General features: G+C 36.8%; 1 protein-coding gene across 1 annotated transcript; it reads left to right on the top strand.

Annotated features, from left to right (window-relative positions):
- The first annotated feature begins 259 nt into the window (after positions 1 to 259).
- On the top strand, positions 260 to 13,007 carry LOC132563946 (superkiller complex protein 8-like). The gene is made up of 11 exons (XM_060228703.1): positions 260 to 285; positions 648 to 675; positions 2,908 to 3,013; positions 3,503 to 3,588; positions 3,906 to 3,992; positions 4,621 to 4,769; positions 5,207 to 5,300; positions 6,665 to 6,758; positions 8,640 to 8,732; positions 11,036 to 11,114; positions 11,297 to 13,007. The coding sequence occupies exons 1-11, from the start codon at positions 268 to 270 to the stop codon at positions 11,393 to 11,395; spliced, it is 933 nt and encodes a 310-aa protein (XP_060084686.1). The 5' UTR covers positions 260 to 267; the 3' UTR covers positions 11,396 to 13,007.
- The last annotated feature ends 5,947 nt before the right edge of the window (positions 13,008 to 18,954 follow it).

Here is an 18,954-nt window from a genome sequence, read left to right on the forward strand (position 1 = left end):
TTCTCGTTTAAAAAATACTCTCAAAATGCATTCAATGTTTTTAACCGCTAATTAGATAAGTGATTGATCAAAATATGTGTTTGTATAATATGTTACGTTTTAGCATTTTACAAACATAAGGTGGCATTTATATTCAAAATTTGTTGGAAATACATATTTGTATATAAAGCGTTTAGAGAGTATATATAGCATCACACGAGCGTTTGAAACTTAAGGCCGGGCACTTGTCAACGACACATTGCAATCAACGTGGATTCATTGGCAAGCATGGCGGCTTCCCAGTTGGTAAGAAAACAAAGTAGTCAAATTCTTGATTTATTCGGTTAATTTCTTTTAAATGACACTAGGAAATTGACAAAATTTATAAATTTTGCAATGGAGAGAAATGTTCAACGTCGCTGGATGATTGTTGAGAAAGCCTCCACTACTTGGATGATGTTGCTGCTGCTACTGAGAGGATTTCTCTACTTTCGAATTCAATAATCCTGGTATTTTTAAAACTGACATTTCTGTAAGATTGCCACGATATTTTGTTTGCTTGCGTATATCAACGAAACATTAGCTATATCGGATGAATAGGTATAATTTCTCTCATTCTTCTCGGCTATGTTGATGTTAAATTCTTGTTTTTTTTTTTCTATTTGCAGTATTCAATCATTTTCAAACAAGAACAAGGTAAGTTATTTCATCATGGAAACCAGCATTATCTCTAATATCTTATTGCGGTAAATAAACACGACAAAATATTTAATCTTAATAATTGTAACAGAGGTCATTATTTATTTAAACACATCAATTAGGATTCAAAACCGAGACCTCAGGCTTCCTAGCCTGATGCTCAACCCATCAACTAAAGAGAAGCTCTCTCTAGCCTAGTGGTATATTGCGACCAGAATTTACCAGGGTTAAATACTCCCCAACTAGGAAATAACTTGTCCTCAAGTGTCCAGGGGTTACAGTGGAAATATTCCTGGGTTCCTACATGGGCACCAGTGTAACAGAGGTCATTATAAATTTGAATGCTTCTGCTAGGAATTGAACTGGAACCTCAGACTAGCTAGTCTGATGCTCAACCAATCAAGCTAAAGAAAAGTTCTCTCTAACCTAGTGGTATATTGCAGCTATTACATAATTATTTAACCTAAAGTTAATATATTGTTGTTAATGTGTCCCCTAACAATATATATCTCATAATGTTTTGTTTTTCATAGTTTATCCCTGCCGCCCAAGATGCTAATCACTTAGTCACATTCAGTTGGACCCTTGTATACACACATGATGAAGCATTTCAGTGAACAGGACCTATTTGTAGCTATGTCCACATGATGCTATCTGCCATTGGCGCAAAGCTTTACTGGGAATTCCACGTTTGTGTTACAATATCGTGACTGATAGGATGTGTAAATATTTTTTAAAATTTTTGGCTCGTTCTTTCCACGTCAATATCACTCTCGGTATAAGTCACTATTAAAATCTACGTTTTACTGCATACATCAGTTCATCTACATTATTTGTTGATCTTGTGACTTGGTAAATACCAGCCATGATATATGGCTTGGCGAGAAATGTGTGGAGCATTATACTAGAAATCCAGTGGCTCTGAGTACGAATCCAAGCGGAGGGATTGAGATAAATAATGACCTCTATTACAACCTAAAGGTTTCTCAGCCAATATCATATATCTGATTGAATTATTTCTATTTATTTATCATTAATTATTTTTGTGAAAGAACACAGGAATAAACTCATTCCTGGCAAGTGTTCAGACAGGAATCAAACCCACGTCCCATGGTTTTCCATAATTTTGTTAGTAGTAGGCTGTGTAGTGAAAGTAGGAGGCTGGCCTGCCGTGTACGTGTAGTTGTGTACGGAACATTATTACGGAACTGGATTGGTGTAGGCGGCCAAATGATCAAAGTAGCCGGTCAAATTGGCCGGCGACCAGCTCTTATGGAAAACCCTGCACGACCCCTGTATGATAATATGATATTACCGGTATACAGTTCTACCAATTGTAAGCCAAAGAGGCATATTCTGTCATCAGAGTAACAAAATTTAACACCATGAAAAGGTCTCACTGAATTACTTCTTTTACACTACACCCGTTTTTCTTGAGATTTTCCATATTTTATCACAGTTTTGGCTTTCTAAGTCCACAACTTGTGGGATTTAGTAGGATGCCATTGTGAAAGAAAAACATATATCCATTTCTTGACCAGTGCCCTACAGGAATCAATTCACGTCCAAGCCAGAGAAGCACAACTCACCTTTGTTGATCATTAGCAAATAAAACCAGGCATGAAATAGTGGTGCATCAATCTTATCCCTGATTCTGTTGATGACTTCAGTCATCCAAATTTTTGTACTTTGATAGAAGATAATGGAACATATATGCACTAATTGTTAACAATTCATTGAATTACTGAACTGGTAAGAAAATAATTTTTAGTACATTTCTCATCTTTCAGTTCAAGAAGACAATACGAAATTGTCATATATGTATATACAAAATGTTTATGGTCCATGTATAATTAAGCATAAATCTAAGGCAAGAGCTGATTTTATCTTGTCTTAAAAGCAGGTTTACCACTTAAGCTTGATAGTGTAAATGTATTTTCTGTTTTTTAACCTTCACAAAGAAAATGTAGTTGTTTTAAAAAATCTTCATCAGTTTATAATTGGTTATCTGCGTCCGTCAACACCTATTGCACCTGCTTCCTTACTGTGCGTAATTCTTTGTTCCTAGAGGCTATCCCAGAGAAACATCTACATGTACTTCACTGAAAAAAATTATCAGTTGATGTTTTACATAAGCAGTCCTAACAGACATATAAGAGATTTGATGTTTAGAACTCTTTCCAAAGTCCTGTATTTGAATTTAATATGATGTTTTAAACATACTTGCAGCTCATGAAGACAGCATATGGAGTTGTTCCTGGAGACAGAATGAGAGAGACAGAACAGAGAATATTGTTACTGGAGGCATTGATGATATGGTCAAGATTTGGAGATGGTTTGTAAACACTCATTCTGCAAACAATAGAACAACTTTCCAGGCAGTCTGATCAATTTACATATCTATGAAATTATAAATCTATGAAAACATTTTAAATCTTGATTAACGAAATGACTACAAGAGTCCTGGTGTGTTGTTCAGAATATCAAGAGATGAGCTGTATGTAAACTTTTCCGGAATTTTAATGACATAGATCAAGTGTATTCAAACTTTGAAGTCAGATTAAATTGCTTTTGACAGTCTACCAGATGTAATACTTGTAATACTGGATGTCTAACTCGAATTATTTGGCATAGTGCGTCTCATTAGAAATGTGTTTGTGTTACAATGAAGTATTCCTAGTTCTGTTGATATGGCTTTCATTGTACATTTAAAACTTGTGTTTGAGATCGCTGTGTGTTTCACTGATTGATTGCCCTAATGACCTTTTATGTGGTGATGGGCCGTTCAGAATGTAATAATAATAATAAAACTTGTGTTCTATAGGTCGGATGAGAAACTGGACCTGAAGCATGAGTTAGAAGGCCACCAGCTAGGAGTTGTCTCTGTAGATATGAACCAATCAGGCACATGTATCCTTGATCACTTTAATTTCTTTGACATCACAAGGCTTGCTTGCCAAAATGGGGCTAAATAGAGTCAATTTTACAGTTATAGTAAAGATTCTGTTCTTTTTTATATACACATAACAGCATCTCAATATTTAAAAATCTTGTATCAATTTAACATATAAATATAAAACAAAACAAAAAAAATGTAAATCTGTCTCACTATATTTACCCATTGTCATGTTTAGTTTGAATACATATATGTATATATATTAAAAAAATATATATTAAAAAAACATAAAGGAAGCTTTATGACTCACTTTAACCTTGACCATGGTCAGTGGCCGCCTCCAGCAGTTTGGACAGCCATGTCAGAGTCTGGGATGTAGAGACGGGCAAGTGTATTAAGAGTATGGACGCCGGGCCAGGTATGGTAATAGATGTTCTACCAATTGCAGGAGCATTTTGTTATAAGTCCAAGGGACTATAGGGTTTGTTGTCATCCATATGTGTGTCTGCATGTCCAGATGGTTTCCAGATGATAATTTGAGTAAGGGATGGCAGATTAGGCTGAAATTTGAAAGTTGTAGTTTAGTTTAGGAGACCTAGTGTTTGATTGTGTTTGTGATCAAAAGTCAACTATAGAAGTCACTGTTGCTAAAAATAAGATTTTTTGTTTCCAGATAACTTGCTTCATAAATGCTGATTATAGCATGGCAGCAGATTGTGTTGTTTGCAACACAAACTGTCAGCTTGTTATGATTCAAGATTTACTCTTTATTTACCGTGTTTGAAAACACATTTCTGTTTAAGCATACCATGATTCTTCGGTAAGCCCAAGGCTATCATAAACTCCAAGTAATAGGCATTTTGCAGGACTATGAAAAAATATCTGTTGGCAATGCTATTGACCAATATTAACTAATGACAGACACATAATCAGGTATAGGTTAATTGCAGGATATACAGGGAAAATTGTGATGGAAACTGATTTTTTTTTCATGAGTAGAAATTTGTCAACAGATATAATTTAAAAATTGGATTGTATGTTCACAGTTGATGCCTGGACACTGGCATTCTCTCCAAACTCCCAGTTTCTGGCATCAGGAAGTCACAGTGGGAAGATAAACATGTTTGGTGTGGACACAGGGAGAAAGGAACAGTCCCTGGACACCAGGGGGAAGTTTACCCTTAGTCTCGCATTTGTAAGTTCATAAATATCACCTGTCAATATAGACCTACTATACATAACATACCTGTCTATAGAGTCCACCCCTATATCAATAACCTGTCTTTAGAGGCCACCCCTGTATAAAACAAATATGTGCCATAAAAGGCCACCTTTAGATAACAATACCTGTATATAATGATCACTGCTATACCATAAATACCTCACTTTAAAGATAACCTCTATAAGAATTTATTTCTCTGAAAAGGCAACTGATTCTTGGGTCCAGTGTTTTTTATGCAGAGTGAGTTAACCTCTGCATAAAGGCCACTTGTTGTTGTTCCTTTGTATGGCCTTAATAAACAGGTTTTAATTTAAACATGATATATATTTCCAGTCTGTTGAATGTCTTTTGAATAATTTGTGTTGCATATGCAAATATGATTATATCATTTATCTTGTATCCGTCTCTAGAGTCCCGATGGTCGACATATTGCATGTGGAGCTATTGACGGGATCATCAATGTGTTTGATATAGAATCTGGCAAGCTTATACACACACTGGAAGGTAAACAGAAAATCAGTTATACTCTGTAGTTGTGCAGCCCAGGTAAATATACTTCTCCTTAGCTTGATCAGTTGAGTGCAAGACGAACCAGAGGTCCCTGGCTTGAATCCTACCAATGATAATGGTTATTTGCTATGCCTCCTCTAGAATTTGAACCTGGAACCCCTGGCATTCAACTGATCCAGCTAAAGAGAAGTTCTCTCTAGCAGCTGGTATTTTATCCAGGGTTACATTTACAGAATCAATTACTTGTATGGTTTAGCTGTTGGTATCCTGTGTTATTTTGTGTCTTTTGAAAATTATGAGAAGCAGTAAAATGATTTACTTAATCTACTACTATTACTGTGTTTAACAGAGACTTGTCCCTGAACACAAGGGTTGTAATAGCCCAGTCAGTCAGAGTATTGGTCTACCAAATAACATCAAGGCAAAGGTCTGAGGAGTGAGGTTTGACACTCCCTCCTCATGTCATAATCTTGAAAAATGACTGCTTTGTGCTGATTTGGTTGTATCCTTTGTCAAGACACTTTGCTCTAATTGCTTTTTATCGCATGTGAAGGGCCTCCTGTATATTGTTCAGTGTGTTAAACACCAGTTACTAGGAGGAGACCTCAGAGCAATAAACCCAGCCAACAAACAAAATCCCCAATACTGATATGTATATCATTGGGTGGTCGGGTGATGCAATGGTAATGCACTTCCCTTTCACATAGCCATCCAGGGTTTTATTCCTGGAACGGAATTGAAAAGTAAGGGGTCATCTGCCCAACACCATGGGTTTTCTGCGGGTGGTCCGGTTTCCTCCCACAATAAGACCCCTCGCATGCTTACATCCGGGCCAACAAGAGTGATTAGTATAAGTTGAAATAACTTGTTTTGCAATTGTTGTAAAATAAATAAAGATTATACATCAATCTATTTACTGTTGGGATGGAGATTGTGCCAGGTCTCTGTACAGTGTTATTGTGTAATGTTCTGTATACTACTCCTCTATCTTGAAGTAAAGTGAAATGTGTATTTTGCAAAATTGAATCACAAAGTGTAATTCTGAAGAACACTTTGTGTATTATGTATACTGTGTCAAAGTCTTTTACATATTGTTCTGACAGGATATTGAATGCAGTTTACATTTCACTTTTCCAACAAAAAACGCAAATGTATGTTATGTCTGTGTATGTAACTAAGTGTTACACAGTATATCAGGAAGTAATACTACATTGATCTTAGCGTTAGATTAATGATGATTAAATATGTTTATTAAGTGATTTTGTTGTCAAACTTTTGTAAAAATGATGAAAAATAGTGGCTGACATAAAAAATTTATTTTTCATATAGTTTATATAATACAACTTTGTATTTTTTAGGTCATGCTATGCCAATCCGTTCCCTGTGTTTCTCTCCTGACTCACAGCTCCTTGTTACTGGATCTGATGACAACCAGATCAAAATTTATGATGTGTGAGTGAAGATGTTATATTCTTACCCATCTAACAGAGTTTTCCATATAACTAAGGAGAAATGTTGATCCTAACCCCTAGGACAAGTGCTTGTGATATTATATTGACATCGCCTTGATAATAATATGTTTTCATAAATACTTCTGTTGTGATAAATTGATGCCTTCATTTATCATGGCTTCCTCAATACTCCAGGGAGTTATGATCACTACATCCTCAATACTCCAGGGGTTATGATCACTACATCCTCAATACTCCATGGGGTTATGATCACTACATCCTCGATACTCCAGGGGTTATGATCACTACATCCTCGATACTCCAGGGGTTACAATCACTACAACCTCGATACTCCAGGGGTTATGATCACTGCATCCTCGATACTCCAGGGGTTGTGATCACTACATCCTCGATACTCCAGGGGTTGTGATCACTACATCCTCGATACTCCAGGGGTTGTGATCACTACATCCTCGATACTCCAGGGGTTATGATCACTACATCCTCGATACTCCAGGGGTTATGATCACTTCATCCTCGATACTTCAGGGGTTATGATCATTACATCCTCAATACTTACGGGGCTACGATCACTACATCCTCGATACTCCAGGGGTTAGGGTCACTACATCCTCGATACTCCAGGGGTTACGATCACTACATCCTCGATACTCCAGGGGTTACAATTACTTTCGCTCTCTGCACTCCTGGAACTTGTCATGCCAAAATTTAAGGCACAGTGATTTGGTTGGTTCCCAGAGAAAAACACTGACCAATCACAGGCCGATTCACTCCTATTGAAGATTACAAAGGAGGAAAACGGAACATCAAAGCCATTACAACACACCATTATTGGACATCAAGATTCGTCTGATGTACATCAAAGAATCAAACTAGTTTTCATCTCGTCCACAAGGTGTTTCACTTGGAAACTCCTGTTTTGTTACGACATGTTCCAGTAGTGGAGAGAGTAAAAGTGATTATATAACTCCTGGATGTTACCTTGTTTATGTGTGTTGAGTTTATTGTAACACTCTAAATCTTACTCAGTGGATTGGCAGAGTGGAAAATAAAGCCCAGAAATTAAATCAAAATAAGAAAATTTATTTACTAGCAATATTTTTAAAAAATCTTAGAATTCATTTTGACATTTTTGGCATCACATATTGGTAATTGGTTATATCATCAAAACGTTTTAACTATTTTGAAATTGAAGACACCCAGTGAGTTCAATTGTACAGGTGACAACTAATAAGGAAGTTTCTCCTGCAGATACAGATTAGGGGGTGGGGTTGGGGTTGGGTGTTGTTTGGGGATCAGGGAATCTTAGTATTTGACCTCTTCATTTCTTTCTGACCTTCTATTTTTCTGGGCTTTGTTTCACTCCTGGTGTCCTTGTTGGCACACAACCGTATATGACCAGCTGTTGTAAGGACATTAAACCCTATAAACCCAAACACATCCAATATGTATCATAGAATGATTGAAAAATTCAAAACTAATGCTCAGCGATCAGTCTCCTTGAATAAAAGTCAACTAATGAAACATTATATTTTTTACCCACTTTATTATATAACTATCAGCATTTAAATTCCTTATTTGTTATGATATCATTATTATTATATTATTAATAGAATTTATTATGATATCCATACACTGTTCACAATCTAAGTTACAACAGTGAAGTTTCAATGAATTTTATTATTAATGATGAGATTAAACGCCGTATTACAATTGTTTGCTTTGATGAAGATGAGGGAGTGTAATCACTGAAATATTACACACGTTTCTAATTGAAAGACTTATTCACAAATACATACTTACCAACCTGAAGAATCTGTTTTGTGATGGCATGCTGATTGATTTATTTCAAATTTTATAGGCAGCATGCAAATTTAGCAGGAACATTATCCGGCCATGGCTCCTGGGTGTTGAGTGTTGATTTCTGTCCAGACAATACCCACTTTGTCTCTAGGTAAGTCTGTGACAAAAATGAGAGCTTTTATATAATTAGTCTATGTTGAATGTGTGTAATATCTTGTTCATGTGAGTGATTAGATGTGTTGTTACTATGCATGTAGGTGTATGTATTGTTACTATGTAAGTGAGTGTATGTATTGTTACTATGTACGTGAGTGTATGTATTGTTAGATGTATGTAAGTGAGTGTATGTATTGTTACTATGTACGTGAGTGTATGTATTGTTACTATGTACGTGAGTGTATGTATTGTTACTATGCATGTGAGTAAGTTTTTGTGTTGTTGCTATGTATGTGAGTGAGATTTTGTGTTGTTGTTATGCATGTGAGTGAGTTTTTGTGTTGTTGTTATGCATGCGAGTATGTATTGTTACTATGTATGAGAGTGTATGTATTGTTACTATGTAAGTGAGTGTATGTATTGTTGCTATGTAAGTGAATGTATGTATTGTTATTATGTAAGTGAGTGTATGTATTGTTACTATGTATAAAGGTGAGTTTATGTATTGTTACTATGTATGTAAGTGAGTGTATGTATTGTTACTATATATGTAAGTGAGTGTATGTATTGTTACTATGTAAGTGAGTGTATGTATTGTTACTATGTAGTGAGTGTATGTATTGTTACTATGTAGTGAGTGTATGTATTGTTACTATGTAAGTGAGTGTATGTATTGTTACTATGTATGTAATTGAGTGTATGTATTGTTACTATGTATGTAAGTGAGTGTGTGTATTGTTACTATGTAAGTGAGTGTATGTATTGTTACTATGTATGTAAGTGAGTGTATGTATTGTTACTATGTATGTAATTGAGTGTATGTATTGTTACTATGTAAGTGAGTGTATGTATTTTTACTATGTAGTGAGTGTATGTATTGTTACTATGTACGTGAGTGTATGTATTGTTACTATGCATGTGAGTAAGTTTTTGTGTTGTTGCTATGTATGAGAGTGTATGTATTGTTACTATGTAAGTGAGTGTATGTATTGTTGCTATGTAAGTGAATGTATGTATTGTTATTATGTAAGTGAGTGTATGTATTGTTACTATGTATGTAAGTGAGTGTATGTATTGTTACTATATATGTAAGTGAGTGTATGTATTGTTACTATGTAAGTGAGTGTATGTATTGTTACTATGTAGTGAGTGTATGTATTGTTACTATGTAGTGAGTGTATGTATTGTTACTATATATGTAAGTGAGTGTATGTATTGTTACTAGTTAAGTGAGTGTATGTATTGTTACTATGTATGTAAGTGAGTGTGTGTATTGTTACTATGTAAGTGAGTGTATGTATTGTTACTATGTATGTAAGTGAGTGTATGTATTGTTACTATGTATGTAATTGAGTGTATGTATTGTTACTATGTAAGTGAGTGTATGTATTTTTACTATGTAGTGAGTGTATGTATTGTTACTATGTACGTGAGTGTATGTATTGTTACTATGCATGTGAGTAAGTTTTTGTGTTGTTGCTATGTATGTGAGTGTATGTATTGTTACTATGTATGTAAGTGAGTGTATGTATTGTTACTATGTATGTAAGTGAGTGTATGTATTGTTACTATGTATGTGAGTGTATGTATTGTTACTATGTAAGTGAGTGTATATATTGTTACTATGTATGTAAGTGAGTGTATGTATTGTTACTATGTATGTAAGTGAGTGTATGTATTGTTACTATGTAAGTGAGTGTATGTTTTGTAACTATGTATATGAGTGTGTATATCTATTATGTCTATACATGGGAGTTAGTATAAGTTTGTGTATGTCATGGCCAGTCAATACGTCATGTGATACGTCAGTTCCTGTCTGTCGAGGTTAGTTTGCCGAAGTCTCATTGTGAGGATAAAGGTAGATCAAAGTGTCTTGAGAGCCTGTCCTATCTAGTTGTTCGTTGATACTTGTAGTTACAGGATCTGTCTTGTCTACTTTTCACTTTTGTAATACAGAAGTATAAAATACCTGGAAACACAGATTTTACTCAAATCAAAAATTACTTAAATTATGTAGATGTCTAAAGGGGATTTGCTAGTTTCTGAGGTTAAGGTTCTTATTTAATTGAACAAGATGTACAGTCAGATTTAGTAATGTAGAGGTATATCTGTCCGTGTTTGATTTCACATAGAAACATAACACACTGTATTTTTGTATACTTACCTGCTGATGTATCTAAATACAGTAGCCAGTGTTCCTGATAGCAAATTCTTTATGTCAAGTTTCTTTAGATTCTGTATATCACATCAAGCTTGTCCTGATTGGATGAAAGTCTGAATTTAATTTTTGTTTCACAGTTCGTCAGATAAGACTGTAAAGATCTGGAATGCAGGTTCCCGACAGTGTGTTCACACATTCTATGACCATTCAGATCAGGTAACCACCCTGCCTTGTGATGTAACATTCAACAAACATGAAGTGAGAATATTGCAAAATCAGATTTATAATCAGTCTAATGAAATGCTATTTTATCATGGCTGCTTACAAAAGTATCTGATGTGAGAAATAGAATCCTATATTTGTGTCCGTTTCATGCAAGATTTGTCTATGTTTTATAGGTGTGGGGAGCTAGGTACAACCATGATGGATCAAAGATTGTGTCGGTGTCAGACGATCGAGCGATACACGTGTATGACTCCCCTCTAATGTCAGGCTGATTCAGAAGACTGTCTTATTATATATGTTACAAACATTATGTGAAATTATTTTTGTAGTAATCTTTTTCATTCTGTAATGGTTGTTTTTTTCCTTAATCCAAAATCCTGTAGTTAATATCTGCAAGGAAAATTTATGTATTTGTCATGGAGATTATGTTAGGAACTAAAATTTTTGTAATATATTTAATTTTCAGGATTTCATATCTTTCTCAAAAATAGCAAAAGAAAATAAAAATGAAATCCTTTAAACATAACAACCATTACAATTAATACGTAAGTATCCTCCTTTGAAAATTTTGAAAGGATAAAAAAGTGCTCAGAGAAATTCTGTTTGTGGAAGATAGATTACAAAAATTAAAGAATTTTCAATATCAGAAATGGTATATGTATATATATACAAGTCATTTCTTATAAAACATTTTGGAAAAAAAGTTCTATTTACCTATAAGCTAAGAACCAACATTTGTAATGTACTGTGATATTGTTTTCGTTTTATTCGGATCAAACAAATTTAGTGATAAAATGTGAAAGGACTAAAATAAGCCATACTTGGTTTTCAAATTTGTTTGTATGAAATAGGATTTCTTTCGGAATTTCACAGAATATTTGTGATTTCCATTATGTATAATAAACTTATTTTTGTATGTATATACATGTATCAAAAGAAATTTTATGTAAGAATTGAAATTCTTAAATCCAGCCTGTTCTTAATTATAGTCGCAAAATCATCAGCAATCATATGTATATGTAATGAATGTGATATGTATGTGATTCAAAAGCAAATGTGTTGAAAATTAAAACAGGTTTATGATGGACAAGCAGATTTCTTACAAACCCTTGTACAATGTACAGATACTTACCAGCTGGAGGAGACCTTAGTACTAGGTTTGTTTTTCCAAATTCCTAGTACTAATCCCCACAATATTTGGCCAGTTAATTTTATGTTATGTTTTGAATCTGCAATCACCAGATTTTTGAGTAACTTTTTGGATTTTGGAGTGTCATCTAAAATACATCATACAGGGTAAGAGTTATTGCCCTTTAGCAACTTGATCCTTGCATTCTAGCCTATATCCTAGTTTACTAGCAACAAGGCAGCATAGTGACTGTAGTGTGTCCTGTGTTTGTGCACTGGCTTGAATGACATGGGGAGGTGGGGGAAAGTGCAGGCCTGGAGAGATAATTTCCTCGCTTGAATGTAGTAGCTCACCATCTGTTCATATTTAAGAATATCATTCTTTGAATGTTACTTCTAAGAATTTACAAATACTTTTGTACTTCTTGTATATAAATCTTTATTATGTCCTAAAAACTATGATGCTTAATGAAGTTATGAACATCATCTTGGTAGTGCTGAAAATATACAAGATGGAATATTTGGTTTAAATTAGGTTATATCTATCATATACTGAGAGAAACTGGTTAAAATTGACCTTTGACCTTTATTGTATTTCTTAATGTTGATGAATATGAAGTCCAGATAACAGAATTGTGAATTTGTTTACGTGTATATACAGAAGGTTTTTGGAGTAAAAGAGTACATGTGGTGTGAGAGAAGTAAGAAGCGAATGTAAATTGTACAGATTATGTAAATAAAATAACCAAATGTGAACTTTTGATTTTGTTTTTAAATTAAAATAAGACTGGGCTTAACTGAAGCTGTTAAATCAAGGTGATCACAAGTTGAAAGTCTCTTCCGTCAGTGCTCAAACAAAAGATCCCAGAGAGATTTTGGCATCATCATTGTTTGATCTTTAATTGCTCTTTGTGAATTGGATTTTTAGTCTATTCAAATTGCCATGTCCATTGTCCGTCTGTAACCATTTCTCGTTGTCACTATTTCTTGAAAAGTAAGGGATGGATCTCTCGGAATCTGTAGTTGTGCCCATATAACTTGGAGACTGATCAGGAAAACAAAATGTCTGAAATGTGACCATCTTGGATTTTGACTTTGAACAGTTTTATGGCCATTTCTTTGAAGTTCTTGATGGATTTTTCCTAAATTTCATATGTAGGTTTCCTATGGGCCCTCATGTGCCGTTTGACATTGGGTCTAATAAAAAAAATGACTGACAGGCGGCCATCTGGTATTTTAACTTTGAAAGTTTGTTATTGCTATTTCTTGAGAACTACTTGATGGATCTTTCTCAAATTTCATATGTAGGTCCCCCTTGGTCTCTTGTTGTGCCCATGTAACTTTGGGTTTGATCAGAAAAACGAAATGGCAGACAGGCAACCATCTTGGATTTTCCCTAGTAAAGATGGTTATTGCAATTTCAAAACAAGTACTGAATGCCCATCTCTCAAACTTCATATGCATGTTCCCTTTGATCTCACCTTGTGCTCGTTTGCTATTGGGACTGATCAAAAGAAACAAAATGACTCACGACCAGAAACATGTCCTTTATCCATGGCGTTGGGCTGACCAGACGTGTTCTCACCAGTGGTGGCGGTTCTCTACGTGTGCAGGGCGATACTCCCCAGTTTGTTTTGCATTTTGGTTCATTTCATAGCAGGTTTTACCGCTTTCCATTCTCATTGTTTGTATTAAGTTTGCCTGTTTATTTCAGCCTGTTTTTTCCCCACTCGTGTTCAGACATGTGTCAGTGAATCTTAGTATTTTTTGTTCATTGTTTTTTCATGCTGGGTTGCTGTTTGTTACATGTTTTTTTCTGTTGAATTGTATTCAATTCATTCAAGTAGTGTTTACCCTCTTTTTGTTTTACAGCGATTGAATTAATTTGCGATCTGAAATGATCGTGACTTGACCAAAGTTTGTTAATTTCGGGTCAGTCCAATATCCAACATGGGCGCCATTTTGAAAATACATTGAAAACACTTTTTCAACTTCTTCTCAAGTTCTACCTGTTACATTGAGCTGAAACTTACCTGAAATGATTGTGACATGGCCCTGCCTAAAGTTTGTTAATTTCGGGTTGGTCAGAAATCCAAGATGGCCACCATCTTGAAAACACATTTTCAACTTCTTCTCAAGTTCCACCAGTGCAATTGCGTCAAAACTGGCATGAAATGATCGTGACATGGCACTGACCAAAGTTTGTTACTTCAAACATCCTCTGAATAACCAGAACACCCAGGGTGATGATATTTGGCCTGTAGCATGCTGGGATGAAGGTTTATGAAGTTTCTTGAAATTAATAACCTTAACCCACTTTCAAGGTGGTGGTTGAGTGTCCTTAATTCTTAAATCCAGGTGAAATAAGTTCAAAATTTGAAATCTTGTATTTTATGTCAGATGACCATTTAGGCCCATGGGCCTCTTGTTTGTATTTTTCATTTCTATTGTTATGAGCTTTTCGTTCTGTGTAGCAGAGGTTATGGCTAGTAATGGCCTTCGCTGCAGTACCGTCAATGGGTGCGGCGGTCACTTTTATAGTGAAGCCGACCCCCATTCCCCTTGTCCCCAGTGCCGCAACTGCTCAGAGGAGAAACCCTGTGATTTCTGTTTGATTGGTTCTCCCTCTGGCAGTGTGGTGGCTACTGTTAAGTGCTCTTACTCAGACTGAAAGGGTAAATCTTCCGACCGGGGTAAGGACAAGTGCAAGATTGTCACTAGGTTGTCTAAGGATGTTGCCCACAGTGTACTTGTGTCTGGACCCACCGCCTCCATTTCAGTGGCATTAGTTGGTGCCAGGAGTGGCCCATCCCTCGCAGACTCTTGGGAGGAGCAGTTCAGCTCAGAGTGGGATTGTGCTGATGCTGAACTGATTGGGACCCAGTTTTTCCAGAGCTTGCCTTCGGTTAGGGGCGTGTCCCAATCATCATTCACCAACTTGTTTGGTGGCCCTGGTGTACCGGTAGCTTCTGGTTCTGGGGAGGGTCCTTGTCTGGTTCCTGGGTTGGCCCTGCCCCCAGGTTTTGAGGCCCGCTCCTGTAATCCTTTAGGTTTACATGTGGTGCCTGACTTTCCAGCCCCACACCCAAGCAGGCCAATTTGGCCAACCCTGGGGTCACTCCCATCCTTGGAGTCCTTCTTCCTACCCTCACTGGAATCCTTGGGGTTTGGTTTCACCAAACCAGCAGAGATACGGTAGTTTGTTGGTCCCCCACTCCCCAACAATCCTCCTGTTTGGGGGCCATTTCGGCACTAGGAGACACCAGGCTGTTAGTGCTTTGATTTCTTGGGCGGTCCCCTCTGCTCATTCCAAGGGGCTTGAGGCATCCAGGTTTGCTGCACGCCCTAAGGCCAAGGTGGGTAAATACTCTCCTAAACGTTCCCACCTGGAGTCCACACAATTCAGGCTCTGATGGCTTCCTCAAGATGTTGATGCCTTGGAGCCCATGGATTGTGAGGGATCTGGCATTGCAGAGTGTGACGTTCTTAATCTGTCACCTGGGTGCTCAGAGGTCGATGACCTATCAGAAGTCCCAGTCATCAGACGAGGCAGAGGTGGTAGCTGATATTTCCCATCTGCTTTTACGTCATTGGTCCCAGAGGCCACCACATCCCTAAGTTTTGTGGTACCTCCTAAACCTGCTCCTTGCAGTGACAGGACCCTACCAGAAGGGACAATTGTGTCCTCAGCTCTGGCTACTGCTCAGGGGCGTGTCATGGAGAAAAATTCCTACTCTAGATGGGCTTCTGGGTTTCCTGGGCTGCAACTTGGGGTGACAGACTTATCAGAGGTTAGACCCTCCGATTATGCTATCCACGACGAAAAGCTGTCTCCTCATCCAGCCAAGCTGGAGTCAAGGGACCTTTCTTCCTTGCCCAGGAAGGCGGTAGACCGTGTGGTGTTCCAATCTAAGGAGCATCACAAGGTCATGAGGATGTTGCACCTCTCCCTTCATATCCTGTCATACATCAATTGTTTTACCGTATTCTTGTACAGACTGTCTGATCTGCCCGAGGATTGGCTCTCTGTGGAGGAGAGGCAGGATATGCAGGACAGACTTAGATCTGCCCTGAATTCTGCATTACATTCGGTTGTGGCGTTGCAATATTCGCTGCTTGCCCACATGATGCTCACTCGTCTGTGTTCCATCTTAGTGAGCGAACCTTTCCGCTCCAGCCTTTTGATGGTCCTCGTCAATGGTCCCACTCTGTTCAGTGGTGTTTTACCTTTTGCTCAGAAGGACCTGAAGAATTACCAGGTAGCCTCTGGCATTCTTTTCAAGAACCTTGGGCCCAGGGGTCCTAGTTTTTCACAGGGTGCTGGGCCTGCTGCGAAGAGGTCTAGGCCTAATCCCAAGCAGCATGCTTGGCCGAGACCTCTTCACAGCAATTTTTTAATTTTTTTGAATTTTTAAAAAACAATCTGTAAAATACGACTAAGTCCGGATTGATTTTGTTTGATCATGGTGGATGACAGTGATGACTTGGATTCGACGTCATTGTTGGAGTACAAGAAGTCTTACCATGAATTGAGGCATGAACTGGGGCCCTCTATCAAAGGTGAACACTTCATACATTGTGAAGTTTGTAGAGTGGACTTTAGCTGTGCCCATGCAGGGAGGAATGACTGCAAACGACATGTGACATCAAAAGTCCATGTTGACTGGCCATCGTTGCAAAAATCAAACTGCAAGCTCACTTCCTTTTGCTAGCAATCACAAACAACTGAGCAGTTTGAACACAATTTACAAGTGACGAATGCAGAATCTGGTGTGAGTGAACTGATAGCTGAATTCAACTTGTCATTAAGTTCAGCAGACGCTCTCTGTCTAACGCTCAAAAGTATTTTCATTCAGTTGTATGTCAATTCTCATTGTAGCATTACAATGTGGTCGAACAAAGGCAACTGCCATGATAAAGGATTTGGCTGATATAACAAAAGACTCTCCGACAAAAGGCCACAGAAAGGAATATTTACCATATCCACAGATGGAAGCAATGACATTAAAAGCAAGCAGTATCCTTTGGTAGTGAGGACTTTAAAAACAGAAACTATGACAGTGGATTCAGAGCTTCTATCCATTCCCATATGTAAGGGAGCAGCAACAGGTAAGTGAAGTGCATGGACTAATAACATCAAAGTAGCAAATATATATAAATCATGATTGATATTTGTTTTACATGCCTTGTATATGTAGTTAATATCTTGTTCGAGGTAATTTATTTTATTGGTTTTGTTTGTTTGGTTTTTTGTTTTTATTCAAAATTAAGTTCATAATATGAAAAAATCAGTTTAAAACGGCAGGACTGATTGTATTGATTCATCTTTTTAAATGCATTTTAATTAACTTGAATAGGTGATAATATTTTCTAGCTGATGGATGAAGAACTTCAGTCCAGAAACATTCCATGGTCAAATTGTCTGGCTTTAGGTTGTGATAATGCCAGTGTAATGACTCGGCACAAGAAAGGAGTATTTTCATTTGTGAAAGAGAAACAACTGCAAATATACCTGTCAGGATGCCCTCATCATTTAGTGCATATAACTGCTCAGAAATTTGTCAAGTGTCTTCCAGCTGTTGACGAGGCTGTGGTGAATATCTTTTTTTTTATTTTAACAAGAGTGATAAAAGGCATTCAGAGCTCAGAGAAGCACAGGTTTTTCTTGAAATGGAACAGAAAGGGATGATAAACCATGTTTCTACCAGGTGGCCGAGTATTGGGTGGTACGTAATATATCACTACATGATATTATCAATGTGTTAACTTATAAGAATTGTCAATTACTGATTACTGATATTAATAATTATGTATGTTTATTCCACTTTGTACCCTGTCAAGTTGCTATTGATAGTCATTTTTGTCCTTGTGTTTTTCAGATGCGTTGACCGCCTCCTTCATCTGAAGATCTACTTTAAGCAGCAGAAAGAAATCCTGGACACAAAACTACAAAAACAGGCTATGAAGCAGAAAGGAAAGGGGGATAAGTCAAGCATTACTCCTTCACAAACTGAGGTCTCCTATGCACAAAAGAAAATATTTTCAATTTTGTAAGGTCTCCTACAAACAAACTGTATGTGATGTTTTTACTACACTATAAAGGTGTTTGATGAAATTCTTAAGAAACTACAGGCAGAGGATTGAAAAGTCCACACACTCAAACATGCTCTACATCATCTTATGAGGACACTGTTATTAAGGTTTGTAAAACCTGCAGCCATGAATTATGGCAAACCTGTTGATGAAGTTTCCATTCTCAGTACAACATCAAAGAAAGAACTGACCTAGTCATTGGAGAGGAAGCAAAGGAGTTTATCAGAAACAAAAATATCACAAGCTGAGGGACTCCATGATTAAAGAATTTTATAGTGATGCTTGTTTGCTTCTTCCAAACAGAATGTGACTACATCAAGGAAAAACTTCCAATCAACGAACCAGTTCTTCGGTATGCTGAAGTGTCAGATGTAGCTTGGCAGTTGACAGCCAAGTCTGGACATCTTGAAATATTACTGGATAAATTTCCTTGTTTGTTAACATCAATGGACATAGATAAGGACAAACTCATGGAAGAGTTTGCATTGTATCAATCCCAAGATATCCACTCATGCATCAGAGATTGATTGGATTAAACCTGCGGAGAAATTGAAAACTTAAAAGGTGACAATGGTAAAAAAAGTTGTTCAAGTGTTTTCCTAAAGTAATG

Source organism: Ylistrum balloti, unplaced genomic scaffold (assembly GCF_031769215.1).
Source record: "Ylistrum balloti isolate Yb309-2 unplaced genomic scaffold, AGI_CSIRO_Ybal_v1 Utg371934, whole genome shotgun sequence".
Classification (NCBI taxonomy): Eukaryota; Metazoa; Mollusca; class Bivalvia; order Pectinida; family Pectinidae; genus Ylistrum; species Ylistrum balloti.